The sequence below is a fragment of the Phoenix dactylifera genome, chromosome 4, assembly GCF_009389715.1.
Source record: "Phoenix dactylifera cultivar Barhee BC4 chromosome 4, palm_55x_up_171113_PBpolish2nd_filt_p, whole genome shotgun sequence".
NCBI lineage: Eukaryota > Viridiplantae > Streptophyta > Magnoliopsida > Arecales > Arecaceae > Phoenix > Phoenix dactylifera.
In genome coordinates, this window is record NC_052395.1 from 21,622,747 (window position 1) to 21,640,117 (window position 17,371).

A 17,371-nucleotide genomic window follows, 5' to 3' on the forward strand; every position below is an offset into this window, starting at 1 on the left:
GCCCTCCGATGCTTAAGTCAGAGGGGGCTAGTATATGAGTGTGGTAAAAGAGGAGAATGTTTGTTCTTGTGTCTGTCCTCTTTCCCCCCGGTTTCCTTTTATAGAAGGATATTATATTACCTAGGAGGTGATAGGGGAAATTGTTTTCTTCGTGATAATTGGGCACGATCATGCTCATTAATGGCGTTGTGGAGAACGAGACCGGATCAGACCGGAGCCAGCGAATTGTCATGGTTGATCGGACCTGTTGGAGTGGTTCAACCGCCGGCCATGGTGGGCTTGGGGTTCGTAGATAGCAAGTGCATTAATTGCTGAGTGAACCGGTGATTAGGGAGAGCCATACGCTTTGATGGTCCAGCGATCCGGAGATCATCTTGATCTGTGTTCTTTAATGGTTGAGTGCACTGGAGGCCCGCAGGGGTCACACACATTAATGATCGGGTGTGCCAGAGGCCTGCGGAGGTCACGTGCCTTAATGGCTTGACGACGATAGCAGAGTACGGTGGAGTTGGATATCTAGTTGTCAGATTCTCTTTAAGAGATTAGGCTGGGGTCGAATATTTAGACAAGGCATCTTTAGGGCTCGGCACCTGGCCGGGTGCCGAGCCGAGCCAGTTGCTCAGTGGGGTGCCTCTGACTCGAGCGTCACGAGGTCGGCGCGTTCTAGTCGGCGTCTCCTGGTCGGACGCTTTCTGGTCGGACGCCTTTCTGGTCGGGCGCCACTTGGGTTTTCCCGTGTTGCGAGGTTGGGGCCCCCTGATCGGGCGCTTTCCGGGTCGGACGCCTTCTGGTCGGCGCTCCCTAGGCGAGCGCCTCCGGACTGGTGCGACTTGGATTTTCCCCCAACACTACCCTCCGACTTCCGAGCTCAAGCTGGCCACCAGCTCGAGCGCGGGAAGTAGTTTTAGTCGGGTTATCATAGGTTAGGGAGATTTTGAATTATCGCGCGCTTCGAGGCGCTTTTAATGGGCGGCGTCTCTTCTTTCCCGAAACGTCTCATTATTAGGGTGCCTTTCTCGAAACGTCCTCGCGTCGTGGGCTCATGATAGGGCCACACAATCCGACGAGGCGCTTCTGTGTTCGAAGCGTCAGCCAGAATTGAATGCGGTGCTCCGGCTCTCGAGCCAACACGCGTCATGATCTGAACGAGGAGCAGCATTTTTCATTGCTGATCTGGGCCGTTGGAGGGATCTATATAAATCCCCACCTGGCCTCCAGCTACCTTCTTATTGTCTTCTTCTACCTTCTACGTTTAGTTTCTTCAGTCCGAAGTTACCGATCTCCGACGAACTTCACAGGTTCCCCCCCCCTTTTTTTTGTTCGCCCGGAACCCTTTCTTCTTCCCCCTTTTTTTTAATGGGTCCCGGTCCGAGTGACATCGAGTCCACCATAAGCGAGTTAGAGGTCGAGATGGTCGAGGAGTGGTTCTTTCCTCGACGAGGGTTCCATTTGGAGCCCGCCGGACTGGGGGATCAAGTAACGAATCCCCCAGTAGGCCGGATCGGAGTGTATCTGGAGGCACTCTAGGCCAGCCTACGGTTTCCCTTCCATGGGTTCATGAACGAGTTGCTTACGGAATACCAGTTGGTCCCGGCGCAACTTGCTCCGAACGCATGGAGGACAATCGTCGGATTCCTGTCGCTGTGTTTGGCGCAAGGGATTCCGACCTCCGTGAATGTTTTCCGGCGACTTTTCATGTTGAAGTCGAACCTGGAAGACGGAGAGTGGCTCTATGTCGCCCTTCGGGCGGGTCGGTCACTCTTCCAGGGCGCTCCGTCGTCCATTCACGAATGGAAGAAGAAATTCTTCTTTTTTGGGCTCTGAGCGGACATGGGGGTTTGATCCTAGGTGGAGGCCGAGCCGACTCAGGACCGTCAACAAAGTCCCTAAGCTTTCTACGCGCGAGCAGGGGATCCTTGACGCCGTTCGTAGCCTCGGGGACGGTATTCTTCTGAGTGGCCTCATAAGCGAGGACGCTCTAGTGAATGTTGGCCTGAGCTCGGCGCGTCCTCAGGGTAAAGGTAATAATAGAGTTCCCTTCTCTTTTCTGTCAAACATTCTGCGTTCTAATCTTGCTCGTCCTTGCAGATATCGCGAAAATGGTGACCAAGAGCGAGATCCTGTACGCCTTCTTCTAGAAAAGGGCGGCCGAGCTTGCGGGAGAACTACCTAAGCCAAAGAAGAAGGCGAAGGTCTCAGCTACCGTGGTCGCCGAGAGGGGCGCTCCTAGTACCGAGCACTCCGAGGCTGGTCGGGGGGAGGGCCCAGGTTCTAGGGGCGCGAGCTCTGGTGGAGCTACGGTGGCGCTCCCATGCCCGGCGCCAATTTCACAAGTTTCTGGTCGGCAGGAAGCCCCAAGCACCGACCAAGGAAGGACAAGTTCTGCAGCGGATTTGGCGCTCGCGTGTCCCGCTCCAATTTTGCGGCAATCAGATCGGCCGCCTGTCCGACCTCAATTCTCCAGTCCCGAGCCGGGAAATAGCCAGGGAGCTACGGGGCCGCCTCCGCCGAGGCCAGCAGAGCCCAGTCTACCGGGCTCGTCGGGTCACCAGGAGAGGGTGCCCTATGCTCCTGGTTGGGCGGTTTTCGAGGGCGATTCGGCCCTCGATAATCCCCAGACGGCGCGTGAAGTTCTTCGGGTCGCGCTGCTCCCGGCCGACCAGGCCAAGATCCGGTCCATGAACTATGGCGCCTTCATGGACTCGGCCCTTTGCTCTGCCATCCGGGTAAGTTTAACTTTTATATTTGTGCAAGTTTATTTGTTAGATTCATTTCTCACGTTCCTCTTTTACAGCATCTGCACGAGACCGAGACGCTGATGCACATAATTCAAGATTATCGGGGGCGAGCCCGAAGGTATCAGCGAGGGCATGAGGAGGCCGAGGCGAAGCGTCTGGTGTCCGAGGCCGAGCGACAGGAGCTCCAGACGAGGGTGGGGGCGGCCGAGGATGAGATTCGGGCTCTGACTGCCGAGCTCGAAGAGGAGAAGGGCGCACATGCCCTGGCTAGATCCGAAGTTCACGCCGCAGAGGTTCGTCTGGCCGAGGCCGAGTCGACGCTTGCTACCCGCGAGCAGGAGGTGGGGGAGGCTCACCTCAGGGCCCAGGAGCTCGAGGTCCGTTTGCTCGACGCGCAATCCTTGCTCGTCACTCGCGAACGGGAAATAAAGAATCTGGAGCGGAAGGCCGGGTATCACGAGGCTCGGGAGAAGGAGGCTCGAGAGCAGGCCCAAAACGCCGTCAAGCTCTTCCGTGAATCGGAAGAGTTTCGCGACCTGTTGGAGGAAGAGGGCGTGAACGGGCTTATCCAGGGCTTCAAGGACTTCCGCAATCAATTGCGGCGACTTCTCCCCGACTTCGACCTTAATCTGCTTCAACCAGGAGCGGGGGTCGAAGAATCAGAGGCGGAAGCACCGGCGGTCGACGAGGCCGCCGAGGAGGGCCCGGTTGGGGCGCTCGAGGCTGCTCCCGAGGTTACTGAAGATGGTCATGCGGAGACCTCGGCCGCGGAGGAACCAGCCGTCCCCGAAGTTGCCGAAGACTAGGGTCGAGCCTTAGGTTTTTCATATTCTTCATCATTTTTATAAATCGGGATGGCCTTCATATTGTTATAAGGCCGAGCCCAAACTTTGTACTTAGCCTTCGGGCTCCCCTAAATGAATATCCTTTTTTTAACTTGCGATTGGTTTATGTTTCGATTCGCAGTAGACCTAGGTTTCTTCAATCGAATCCGCTTTAGGTTCCAAGGACTTGGGCTCTGCAGCCCCAATTTCGTCCGTTACATAGTTAGACCTACGTTTAGGCTCGGCATATTTGCCCAGTCCGAGCTCTGGTCCCCAGTTTCCATTGCTCGGACCTTCGATCAGCGATGTTGCGGTGTTTAGAAAAAAGAAAATACGCTTAGGCTCGGCGAGCCTTCTCGAGCTTGGCTCAGAATTCGGCCGAGCCCTAGGACCAAAGGTCACTAACCCAACTCGAATTTTGTTCGGACTCCGCGAGCTCGGACCTTGGGTTGCCGAGGCGGATTGTCGGACCTCTTCCGACTTAAAGCAAGTCCAATATCCTGAAGCTCGGGATGGGAATTCGTCGAGCTGCCGGTGTAAACCAGGCTAGAGTTCACCATTGAGCAGTGCATGCGAGACGGGCGAGGCCAGGCAATGATTGGCCCGGCCAGGTACCTCGACGCTGGTCGGGGTTTCATTCAGGCGCTTAATCAGGAATGAAGTAAATGAGTGTAAAACATTTATCAAAAGGGGTACCTGGTACCATTGGGGTCGAGCGTCTTACGCCGAGGTCGTCAGCTTTGCTCCTCGGCGAACTCTTGAGGACGCTCTTTTGCTCAGAGTCCGTTCTCTGGGGACGCCGGCATAATAGAAACTAGTTGCCATCAAGAATGTTCATCGCCAATCACGAACATTCTGCTGATCACGACCAGATGGAGATCGAGCCGAGCTCGATGTTTGATGGAGATCGAGCCGAGCTCGATGGCCGATGGAGATCGAGCCGAGCTCGATGGCCGATGGAGATCGAGCCGAGCTCGATGGTGACGCTCCGGAGTTTTGTTAAGGCGACCGGCTTCGCTCAATGCCGATTGACGAGCTGGGCCAAGTCTGATAGTCATGAGACAATCATTAGGAGAATTTTGGCACATTTGAGCAATTGCACATAAGCTGTTGTAGAAAAGTGAGATTTATAATGGGGGATCCCTTAGGGTTTTACTGGTAGTACATCCGGAGATTTTCGGAACTCCAACTTCGTGGGATGGGGATCCCATCGAGAGACTTCAGCTTGTACGCTCCGGGCCGTTGGACACGTACGACTCGGTAAGGTCCCTCCCAGTTCGGAGCCAGCTTCCCTTGCTCGGTCGGCCGGGAGGCCTCAGCTCTTCTAAGGACGAGGTCCCCTGCCTTAAAGGATTTGATTTTGACTCTGGCGTTGTAGTACTGTGCTATTTTTTGCTGGTACCTCGCCATGCGAACTCGGGCGGCCTCCCTTATCACCTCGATTAGGTCCAGGTTATTTCTGAGCTGTGGGAAGTTGGAGCTGGCGTCATAATGTTCTACCCTCGGAGAAGAGAGTCCGATCTCCAACGAGATGATGGCTTCCGTTCCATATGTTAAATTGAAAGGAGTTTCGCCGGTGGGGACACGGAACGTGGTCCGGTAAGCCCACAGGACATTGTATAGGTCTTCGACCCACTGTCCTTTGGATTTGTCGAGCCTGGCTTTGAGCCTCTGCAAAATAGTACGATTTGTTACCTCAGTTTCTCCGTTCGTCTGAGGGTGCGCGACCGAGGTGAAGCGGTGGTCGATGCCAAGCTCTGAGCAAAATTCTCTAAAGCGAAGGTTGTCGAACTGGCGGCCGTTGTCTAATACAAGGATGCGGGGAAGACCGAATCTGCAGATTATTGACTTCCAGACAAAATCCCGCATCTTCTGCTCGGTGATCTGGGCGACTGGCTCGGCTTCCACCCACTTGGTAAAATAGTCGATGGAGACGACTAGGAATTTTCTTTGTCCGGTCGCCAGAGAGAATGGTCCCAAGATGTCGATCCCCCACTGGGCAAAAGGCCAAGGGGAGCTGATGGAGGTTAACGGAGCCGAGGGTCGATGTTGGACATTGGCGTTTCTCTGGCATCGGTCGCATCTTCGAACGAAGTCCAAGGCATCCTTCTGGAGTGTCGGCCAGTAGTATCCTTGGCGCAAAATTTTATGCGCTAGTGCTCGTCCCCCCAGATGATTTCCACAAATTCCTTTATGGACTTCACGCATTGCATAATCTGCCTCTGTTGGGCGGAGACACCTGAGGAGGGGGGAGGTAAAAGATCTTCGATAAAGCTTTTCCTCGTGCAATATGTACCAGACGGCGGAACGCTTCACTCGGCGAGCTTCACGTTCATCACTGGGGAGGACTTCGTCTCGCAGATAGCTGACGAGCTCGTCCATCCAGCTTGGCTCGAACTCAGTGCAAAGGGCCTGCTCAAGCTCCTCCGTGCTGGGTTTTTGGAGATACTCCAGCGCCGCCGCTTTGGGAAGCTCGCTCATGCGAGAGGATGCCAACTTTGACAGCTGGTCTGCTCTAAGGTTCTCTGACCTGGCAACATGTTGGATGTGAAAAAAATTCAGGGTCGAGGTGAGGTCCCGTACCTTCCAGAGATATCTCTGCATTGTGGGGTCCTTGGCTTCGAAGTCACCCAGGACTTGGTTCACGATGAGCTGAGAATCGCTGAAGGCCCTCAGGTCCTTCACTCCTAGCTCTTTGGCTAACTTGAGCCCGGCGATGAGTGCTTCGTATTCTGCCATATTGTTGGAAGCGAAAAACTCGAGGCGTAGAGCTTGTTCAGCAACCACGCCATCCGAGCTGGTAAGGATGAGACCCGCTCCGCTACCCCCCGAGTTTGAAGAACCATCAACATGCAGAGCCCATGCCGAGCTCGGGGTCTGCTCTATTGGCGCAGGCTCAGGTTCGGGCTCGGCCTCGTCCGGTACAGTGCAGTCGACTATAAAGTATTCAACTTTATATTTCGGTCTTTGTCCAAAATTGAGCTTCGGTCGGGCCAAGGATGGGCCATTTGAGCTTGGACAGAAAATAAATGGGCTTTATATTTAAGCCCAAAACCGGTCTTAATTCTTTCGGACTTTGCCCGTCGCCCAACTTGAAGACCGGCCCAAACTCACTTTCAGCCCTATTGGTGGTAGAGTACGAATCAACGAATAGGACGTGATCCACCTTTACATGGGTTGCAAATGGACCAAGTCTAGATTTTGCCCATAAACAGCTAAATATGATCCATTATATTTGATTGCTCGGGTGACTTTTTTTTAAGTTCATAGTTTCACATGAAGTCCCTTATACGAGTAGGTTTTAATCTTTTAAAACAATCATAATTTCCATTTAAGTCCTATTAGAAACTCTTTCTTTGCATTGCAATCTATGCTCATTATACCCATAAAATAAATAATACTACATCCAAGTATTCATTGTGGGACTGGAAGTGGGTCCAGGCCAACCCGAGGATTGTCAGGCTGGGCCGACTTTGACATGGGCTACCGACTAGGCACGAGTAAATTTGGATCAGATTTGGAGTTAAAATTAGAGCTTGTAGACTTTTCAAGCACACACACTGATCTGAAAGGAATCTTTAAGTTGGGTAGTTTAAAACACCACGCTCCTCACTCACATTAGAAGTTTTCAGTCTTGTCCCCATTTAAAAGTTTTGTTAAAAACCCAAAATCAAACAAACTAATTGATAACTTGGCCTAACCCACTTAAAGCTCGGGCTAAGTCAAGCAACCAATATTCACCCCAATTTATATGTGGAACTTCTGGACGATCCAAAAAGATAAAAAGAAATTCCAAAAAAACAAAAAGGAAAACAAAAGAATGTTCATCATGTACTTATACAACGGTGCTGATGTTTCAGCCCTGGGATCAGATCATTCACATTCACATACCATAGCTGGGATTGTGGTGGGCTCTATTGCGGGGATTCTGCTACTTGCTGTGGCGGCCATTTGCGTTCGAATGAAGAGAAGGAGAAGAACAGGTAAAATTAGTCCCCCGCGCGATATGCAGCCATGACATGAGTGGTGATTACTAATTAATTGTGACTAGTGCAGCAGCTACCTTAGGTGGCATTCCCTTCGCTAGTCACCGCAACAACGAATACAAGGACGGCAAAAATTGGGAGCTTCCTCTATTTGATCTGGGGACAATCATTGCAGCGACCGACAACTTCTCAATCAAAAACAAGCTTGGAAAGGGTGGCTTCGGTCCCGTGTACAAGGTAATTTTATAGTTTACCAACTGAACGTAGTAGAGTGTCACCATGTAGGTCTCAGTCGATGTAGGGTCCTAATTTCAGCACTCTGAATACAATGTTGCATTCAGGGCTTTCGAACAGTTTGATACTGCCTCCAGATTTAGTACTCTTAAGTATCGCAATGCTGAATGTGGTGATTTCAGGGAATGCTTGGAGAGGAGCAAGAAATAGCTGTGAAGAGGCTTTCAAAGACTTCAGCGCAGGGCACTGATGAATTCATGAATGAAGTGATGCTGATTGCCAAGCTTCAGCACCGAAACCTAGTTCGGCTTCTGGGTTGCTGCTCTCAAGGAGAGGAAAGGATGCTGGTATATGAATACATGCCTAATAAAAGCTTGGACGCCTTCCTGTTTGGTTAGTTAATCTTCTGTTCTCTTCCTTATCTTTGTTTCCTGTTCCTGATTAGATTATGACAATCACAGCATAATCGATACCTTCTAATGCTTAGTTCAAGAGTTCAAGAAAATACTCAGTTCAATAAATACTAACTTTTGCGCTAAATCAATAACCCACTTTTGCTGATCAAATGGAAGAGTACTGAAAATCGAAAAGACATAGCTGGGCACTCTCATCTGAAAATGAACCTTGAAGTAGGGTTGCTCAAAGCACTACTCTTTAGGCTAAAATTAAAAGTTCTTAGTTGTGACAATTCGGGAGTAGCTGGCCTTGTGGAGGTGGCCAACTTCATGGAGCTTAAGTATGTTATAATGATTCTTCTGAATCTATCACCACGCTGTAACTAATCTTTGAAGACAAGTCAATACCAGGTTTTAACACTAACCGGCATATTTTTGTCCTAGTTTCTTCAACTACTCTTGGGGTAAACGCATGTGTAAGCTTGCTTTATTTGCTAACTCTTGGGTTATATGCTTTATTTGCTTTATGTGTCAATCTGAGGGGGACTGATATTCCATTTCTTTAATATTTTTTCAAGTAAGGCTAACATAAATTAAACTTTGGGCAGATAAAGATAAAGGTGTGTTACTGGATTGGCAAACCCGATACAACATTATAGAAGGGATTGCTCAAGGTCTTCTCTACCTACACCGAGACTCGAGACTTAGAATTATTCACAGGGATCTTAAAGCGAGTAACATTCTTCTTGATAAAGATATGAACCCTAAAATATCAGACTTCGGCTTGGCAAGAATATTTCGAGGGGATGAGACCGCACTAAATACTCGGAGAGTTGTGGGGACGTAGTAAGTATTATTTATCTTTCATTCTTGTGATATTTATTCTTTAAAAAAATAAAATGTAATCATCCTAATGATAAATGCAGTGGATACATGTCTCCTGAGTATGCCATGGATGGTGTCTTCTCGGTGAAATCTGATGTATTCAGTTTTGGTGTCTTAGTACTTGAAATAATTAGTGGCAAGAAGAACAGAGGCGTTTCCATATCCGAGTATGAAGGAAACCTTCTAGCACATGTAGGACTGGGAAAATAATAGTTAAATCTGTTCATATGTTCCTCTTGTTTTTCATTAAATCATGATAGTGATGTAATATTTCTTTCAGGCTTGGAGTTTATGGATGCATGGTAATGGCTTGGAACTGGTGGATAAATCAATCAGCCACTCAATTTCCATGGTTGAAGCCTTGAACTGTATAAAGGTTGGCTTATTGTCTGTTCAAGAAAGTCCAAAAGACAGGCCGACGATGTCCTCTGTGGTGTTGATGTTGGGCTCCAAGGATGCATCCTTACCAGATCCTAAACATCCTGGTTTTTTTCCAACAAAAGCTTCCTCGAAAACCGAGTCATCAAAAAGCAAGACAAACTCTGCAAGTATAAATGAATTGTCGGTTACAATAGTTGAAGGCCGGTGACTATTAGATCTAGGTGGTAAACTTTTCTCATACCAAAGACAAGCTATGAAAAGTTCTCGTTCTTTCAGTGTCTATGCATTCCTTTCAACTATCTCAAATTCTAATCACAAGCAAGTAGTCCATTAGTGTAAAGAACTTATACTAGGTGTTTTGTATAATATTTTGAAAATAATGAAAAAAAATAGGAATTCATACTATTGTTCATCCAAAAGAAGATAGCAAAGTAGATCCTCCTGTAAATCTTAAAATAGTAACCATGAGGGAGAGCTAAAATTTTTTGCCAGTTTGGATTCATTAACATAAAAATGAAGCAAAATATCCTACAAATATGGAAAAAGGTATCCATTTCCATGATTCCTATGAATAAATGACCAACATTTCTCGCTTGATTGGTTCATGTTTGAAATAAAAGAGGATAAATGGGGGAAGAGCTCGAATGGAGACCGTTGACCATGAACGATTATGGGCCCGTGGTAAGATGTAACATGGTACCAACTTTCTTTCCTAGGAAAAAATGTAGTGACTTTGAGAACTTCAGCAATGACACATCTTATTTCTGTATGGGGACAGATTATATTAGGGGTGCAGATGGGTTGGATCGGTCTGGGTCCTAAGTGACCCCGATCCAATCTAGTTTCTTGTTCGGATCCTAATTTTAGACCCAGACCCAACCCAATACACGATCGGATCGGGTCCATGGCTACAATTTTTGACCAATGGAACATACAGGTTGGGTTAGGTGCATGTATAACCGTGTTCCAACCTAAAAAATTTGAGTCTGGTTCGGGTCCAAACCCATTCAACCTTTCTTTCCTGTCTGGTCCCTATTCCTCTACTCTCCCTCCGATGCTGGGCCCCCTTCGACCCCTGCCGCCCTCCTCTTTCTCGATCTCACCTCCCCCCTACTTCCAACCACCCTCTCCCCCACCTCCGCCATGGCTTCTCCCCCGTCGGCCTCCTCTGCTTCCTCTCCGATGACCCTGACACCAAGTCCCTCCTCTACTTCTTCCCCGTGACTTGAAGATGCTGGGCCACTGGAGGCGCTTGTCGGTGGTATCGGCGCCAGGAGGAGACCTCGGAGGGGGAACACTGGATCGAAAGGTGGGGAGCACCTCAACCTCGATTAGAGAGGCCCTCATCTTGGTGTTGTCCTTGATGACGAAGACGCCGTAGAGCTTGACACGCACCAGTCAGACTCATCTTCGCCATTGTCGTCATCGTCACCGACGAGGCTCAAATCACGCAACCGAGGGTGGCGTCGCCGCTCATGAACGTGTTCACGCAAGAAGGAGAAGGAGGGGAAGTCGGAGAGAGTGATGAAAGGGAGGAGTAGTCACGGTTGCGATGGTTGACCGCTGATAGGAGAGAGCGCTCTAACAGGAGAGGGAGGGGGAGAGAGATAGCCGATGGCGATGGAGAACGAATAGGGGATTTCAGTCTTTTCTTTCGTATTTGTGATTTGGAAGAGACTGAGGGTGAGCCAATCATAGTTCCCGGAGGGACATGGCACATCACATGGATGGGTCGTACGGATGGGTCATGCACCTCGGGTCATGATTACGGGCATAACGGATTTTTAGAATTTGAGTCGAGTCGGGTCATAGGGTAAGAAACCCAAAATTGCCCAAAAAGGTAATGGGTCGGGTCAAGTAGGATCAGAATTTAGTAAACCCAAATCCAACCCGAAAATAGAACGGGTCCAATTTTAGAACCTGACTCGTTCCTATAGGTCCTTTAAATCAGGTGGGATCGAGTCTAAATAGGTCGGGTCATGGGTCAACCCAACCTATTTGAAGCCTTAGTTTATACCAGACTCGTGGAATTCCAGCAAACTTAGAGTCTTGAAATTTGAAATCTTGTAGCTATCTCATCTAAATCCTGAATATTCTAATGGTCATATAATATTCCAAGATTAGTTTGAACATTGAGTCCACCTTGCTATCAATCTAAATTTCAATAGAGCTGTAGTTTTTTTTTTTGATGAAACAGTAGAGCTGCAGTCTTAATTACAACAAAAAACTACTTGAGTTGATTCAGAAGGATCTTCAGACTCGATGTAGACCATTTTGATCACTACGAGTAGTTCTGGATAGAGTTCAAGAGCAATTTCTATGATGAGAGCACAAAAGTGCGATCTATATACCACTTAAATTAGTATTATTGCTAACAAATAATGATAAAATTGCTGATTTAATATTATATTTTTGTTGGGTGTAGGTGATCGTAAATCAAAGCTAAAATGAGCATTGGGTCCAAAAAAGATGCAACATCGTAGGTGAACAGCTAACCGCATGGGGTCAGCCCCAGTTGCACACTAAAAAGAGCATTAGCAGACTAAGTGCAGCACGTACAGCAGCAGCATACCCCCCATTTGTTATTCATCGTCCGTGTCCCAGCTTCCTCCCAGCTGTCCGTGTTAAATTATCCCGTGCGTCCATTTGAAGGAGCTCGCGATCCAGCCGTCCGTGTCCAACTCTTCATCGTCCACATTTGCTTCTCCCAAGCATCCAAGCCTCACCCGTTCGCGAGTCCAAGCTCATTTCCAGCTCATCCACACCCAGCATTCCCAGCTTTCCGTGGCCAAAGAAAGAAATCAGAAGCAGCGTTTCTAGCTTCCGAATCCCAGCAATTTCGGCTCAACATTCCGGATTGATCCTAAGCGCCCGCGTCCATGATTCACTTCCCGAATTTCAGCCGTCCGCGTGCAATCTTCCGTGTTAACAGCGCATTCCTCCTTCCGCAAGCATCTCAGCTTCCCTCCATGTCCCAGCCACCTCCCAGATTTGAGGAATCCGCCCCTTCCGAATCAGCTTCCGGATTCGCGACCCAGATTCCAGCCTCACGCGTTCAAAGATCTCGCGTCCAGCCGTGATGGTTTCCTTTCGTCTCCGCTTTCCATCCATCCATCCGACCACATCCCAAGCGCCCAAGATCCCGCCGTTCGCCTCTTTAGCATCGATCTCTAGCACGTTCCCAAGATCCATCGAGGGGGAGAGTTGAGTATAAGGGATAGCCGACTGAAAGGGGGAGGGGGGCCTCTGCCATTAAAAAAAAAAGAAACGGAGAAACAGAGGAGGCTCTATTTTCCAAAAAGAAAAAAAAAAAGAAGAAGAGATGCTGATGCCTGTAATGAGAGGCTAAATCTCTTGGTCAAGGGTGATGGAAGGACCCTTGGCTTATTGCTCTCATGAAGTAAACTCTGAACTTTGGTTTTAATTGATTTACATCTTTTCATATATATTCTGATTCTCTCATATTTATTTATTAGATAGATTCATCATGTTTTATATTTATTGATGCATGGATCGCTCTGATATTTGATTTGTCGTAGACATAACTGGCATGATGAATACTTAGACATTGAGTTCATATATTCAAACGATATATTCCATGATTAGAACTATTTTATTTATTTGATTCTTGATCGAGAATTGCCGAGTTTATTTGTTGAAAGTAATATTATCGAGAAAAATTCCAGATCCCTAACCATCTCTATTTTATTGAACTTTGTTTATTTACCTATTATTCTCTGCTTTTAATTTCTAAAAATCAACTGAAAATTACATCTAAAATTATGCTAATAATACATAAATCGTTCCTTGAGAAATCAGCCTCGGACTTCTGAGTTATACTACTTGTGTGATTCTCATGCACTTGGGAGAGCAGTTTTGCGAACACATCAAGTTTTTGGCGCCGTTGCCGGAGAACGACTGAATTATTAGTATATTTTCATATTTAATTAAAAATTTAGTTGAGGTAAGTTTCAGCTTTTTTTAACAAATAAAATAAAATAAAAAAATTGAAAAAAAACCGAAAAAAAAATTGCATGCTAAAGTGGAATAGGGACGACACCGGTCGATTAAGTTGTTCATTTTGTGACAATTCTTTGGGACACAATCTTGAGATTCCTTCACAGTATTTCACACCCTGTGAGATGACTGATTTAAATGAAGATGCGGGGAGCCACCATGATCGAGAACGTGAACCTCCTGTTATGACTTTGAGACAATACCTACAACCTACTAGAACTAGTCAGCCTTCACGCATGATTTTTCCTGATAATGTAGGACATTTTGACATCAAACTAGGGGTAATTCAATTGCTACTAAAATTTCATGGATTAAAGTCTGAGAGTCCTTACCTTCATCTGAAAGACTTTGAAGAATTGAGCATTACATTTAGAATACCGAACGTCATGGAGGATGTCATCAAGCTGATGTTGTTCCTTTTCTCTCTAAAGGATAAGGCCAAAACATAGCTAAACTCTTTCCGACCTAGATCAATAAGAACTTGGCAAGATATGCAAAGAGAATTTTTGAAAAAGTTCTTTCCCGCACAAAGCACCAACTTTCTAAAAAGGCACATCAGCAATTTCCAACAAAAGATACTGAAACCTTTTATGAATGTTGGGAGAGATTTAAAGACCTTCTTCTCTCATGCCCTCATCACGAGTTCGAAACTTGGAGAACTATTAGTTTTTTCTATGAAGGTTTGTCTCCACAGTTGAAACAGTTTGTAGAGACCATGTGCAATGGTAGATTTTTAGAAAAGCAACCTGACGAGGCATGAAAATATTTAGATTCCCTTGCTGAGACTGCCCAACTTTAGGATAACGGGGATAGAAATAATAAGTCTTTGCCCAAGCCTACTAGCTCTGGACAGGGAGGCCTTTACAACCTCAGAACTGAGGATGATCTTCATGCTAAAATGGCAGCCCTCACTAGGAAGGTAGAAGAAATTGAACTTAGGAAGGTTGAGCCCGTTAAAACTATAGAGATTAGAAACGAGTGTTGTGGGATCTGCCACACGTCTGGTCATACCACTACAGATTGCCCCACCATACCGGCATTCAAGTAAGTCTTGCACGATCAAGCAAATGCGATGAACTCCTACCAGAAGCCTTATAATGATCTATTCTCGAATACGTATAACCCTGGTTGGAAGAATCATCCGAATTTTAGGTGGAGAAACGATCACCCGCAGCAGTCATACCATTCAGCTCCTCCACCTGCACATCCTACTTTTGCATCACCGCCCTCTCAGAAGCCGAATATCGAGGATACCTTGCAATCTATACAATCTTTTCTGCAAGATCAAGCCAATATCAATGCTCAAAATACTCGAAATTTTGAAGATATAAAGAACCAATTATCAATGTTGACTACCGTCCTAAGTACCCAGGAGAAGGGTAAGCTTCCAGCTCCACCCCAACCTAACCCACAAGTGCATGGTAGTAATAATGCGGCTCCTTGTAGTTCGCATACAGAGCATGCAAAGAGCATTATGACTTTGCATAAAGGAAAAGTTATTGATCAGACCATCTCATTGAGACCGCAGATCACTTCTAATTCTGATGCGCCCAAAGCTGATGAAAAGGACAAAGAAGAAGTTGAGATCCCAACTTCTACTGAGAAAGTTGAATGCCCTTTTCCTCCATCTTTTCCACAACGATTAAAGCCGTTGCAAAAGCTCAAACCTAATTCTGAAATTCTAGAGCTTTTTAAGCAGGTAAAGATTAACATACCTCTTCTTGATGCAATCAAACAAGTACCGTTATATGCCAAATTTTTTAAGGACTTGTGTACTGTCAAGCACCGATTAAATGTTAAGAAAAAGATATTTTTAACTAAAAATGTGAGTGCTATTTTGCAGCACAACATTCTTCTCAAATATAAAGATTCAGGTTGCCCAACCATCTCATGCATCATAGGCGACTTTAGGATAGAGCGAACATTGTTAGATTTAGGGGCAAGTATGAATTTGTTGCCATATTCTGTATATGAGCAACTTAGTTTAGGTAAGTTGAAGCCAACCTTTGTCACTTTGCAATTAGCTGATAGGTCAATCAAAATTTCGAGGGGGATTATCGAGGATGTATTGGTCAAAGTAGACAAGTTCTCTCAAGCAGATAGAAAGAGGCAGACAGAAAGAGGTATTTCAGGTATGAAGCGCGAGTCGACTCGAGTCAAGCACGAGCCGTCTCCTGTCGTTCGGATGAAGCGTGAGACGACTTTCGGCTATTACGAGACGACTCTCTCAGGCAGACAGAAAGAGTATTTCGGATCGCGAAGTGCGAGTCGACTCGAGTCAAGCGCGAGGCGTCTCCTATCTTTCGAACGAAGCGCGAGTCGCCTCCTTACTGCTACGAGACGTCTCTCTCAGACAAAGGTAGAGAACTCTTTTTCGGCAGACCAAGATGCGAGACGACTCCCGAACCGCGCGAGCCGACTCCAACGAGAATCGAGCGATAACTTGTCAGAAGGATCCCGAGTCAGAGCCGACTGCAGAATCATGCGAGACGTCTCCCACTTTAGTCGAGCCTACTCCTAGACGGGCAAGACGACTCCAGTTTCAACGGATATTTTGTCAGAAGTGCCAGGGGCGACAGAACGGCTACTCCTTTGTGTCTAACAGCTAGTTTTTCAAATGGAGATATAAAAAGACCCATTCTAAGTGAAACAGTAATAAGAACGAAAAATCCAAACAAAGAAGATCAAGCAAATCATTTGAATCAAGAGCTCAAAAAACACTCAAAGGGAAAATCGAGAGAAAGCAACTCTTCATCGAAGAACCCACCCTTTCTCCGCACCAGAGTTGAAATAGAAAGATCCTCCATTGCTGACTGACTCCGAAGAGGATCCAGAAGAAAAAAAGCAGCATCTAAATCGGCAAAAATTATCTGAGAAGCTTCTTTTTCTTGTTCTCATTAAAAGTATTTTATCTGCTTTTTAGAAGCTTGTATTTATACATTCATTTTTATATTTGGATGCTTGATTCAATCAAGAAATTGAATCAGGAGGTCTAAGGTTGTAGTTGGTGATCCTTTGTGAAAACCAACCAAATTGTTTGTGAGCCCGAGTAAAACAAACGAGGTGGTTCGTTGTGAGACGGTAAAACAAAATTTTGGTTGTGAGCTTGTAAAACAATCGTGCTGTAATCCGAGGATTATAGTGAAAATCTCAAGTAAAATTTGGGGAATGGACGTAGGAGCAAGGTTAGCTCTGAACCACTATAAATCCCGTGTGTTTGTATCTTGCTTTCCTTTATCTCACTGTCTTCATTCATCTAACATTCTAAACTGACATTTCTAATTAATCACGAATTAAAATTCCACATTTTTAATTAAGACCCAATTCACCCCCCTCTTGGGCTGCCTACTGGGCAACAAGTGATATCAAAGCAGGTGCTCTTCATTAGTGACTGTTGTCTAAGTCCCTTCTTGAGTAAAAAATTTAATGGCAACCCAATTTGGATTAACCTCAGGTGAAGGACAGTCAACCAATAGGCCACCCCTATTTAATGGAACAAACTATACCTATTGGAACGCAAGAATAAGAATATTCATTCAAGCCCAAGACTATGATGTTTGGAGAATTATTGTCAATGGACCTCACATTTCCATACACACTGTTGATAACTTAGTAATTCCCAAACCCGAAAAGGACTGGGATGAAAATGATAAGAAAAAGGCACAACTAAATGCCAAAGCTATGAATGTGCTTTATTGTGCCTTAGATGCAAATAAATTCAATAGAATATCAACATGTAACTCTATCAATATGTAACTCCACTAAGAAGATTTGGGATAGACTTGAAATCACTAATGAAGGCACAAATCAAGTTAAAGAGTCAAAAATTAACATGCTAGTGCATAAGTATGAATTGTTTAATTTCTAAATGCTTCTACTGTAATTTTTGAAAATAAATGCATGCAGTCCAC

The 17,371-nt window shown here is 46.3% G+C and overlaps 1 protein-coding gene and 1 non-coding gene across 3 annotated transcripts in view; one reads left to right on the plus strand and one right to left on the minus strand.

Annotated features, from left to right (window-relative positions):
- The first annotated feature begins 6,711 nt into the window (after positions 1–6,711).
- The window catches only part of LOC108510942 (G-type lectin S-receptor-like serine/threonine-protein kinase SD1-1), a 30,973-nt gene continuing 20,313 nt past the window's right edge, over positions 6,712–17,371 (plus strand). The window contains exons 1-6 of one of the 2 annotated variants that reach the window (XM_039125850.1): positions 6,719–7,545; positions 7,619–7,785; positions 7,965–8,175; positions 8,786–9,023; positions 9,104–9,254; positions 9,343–9,723. In XM_039125850.1, the coding sequence (XP_038981778.1) occupies positions 7,314–7,545; positions 7,619–7,785; positions 7,965–8,175; positions 8,786–9,023; positions 9,104–9,254; positions 9,343–9,651 (1,308 nt within the window). In that variant the 5' untranslated portion in view covers positions 6,719–7,313 and the 3' untranslated portion in view covers positions 9,652–9,723. Of the gene's footprint in view, positions 7,546–7,618; positions 7,786–7,964; positions 8,176–8,785; positions 9,024–9,103; positions 9,255–9,342; positions 9,724–17,371 lie in introns of those variants that run through there. The other variant, XM_039125849.1, reaches the window with a different exon arrangement.
- Positions 13,998–14,105, minus strand: LOC113461483. Its single transcript, XR_003383757.1, has one exon. It is a non-coding gene; the product is annotated as a small nucleolar RNA R71 (small nucleolar RNA).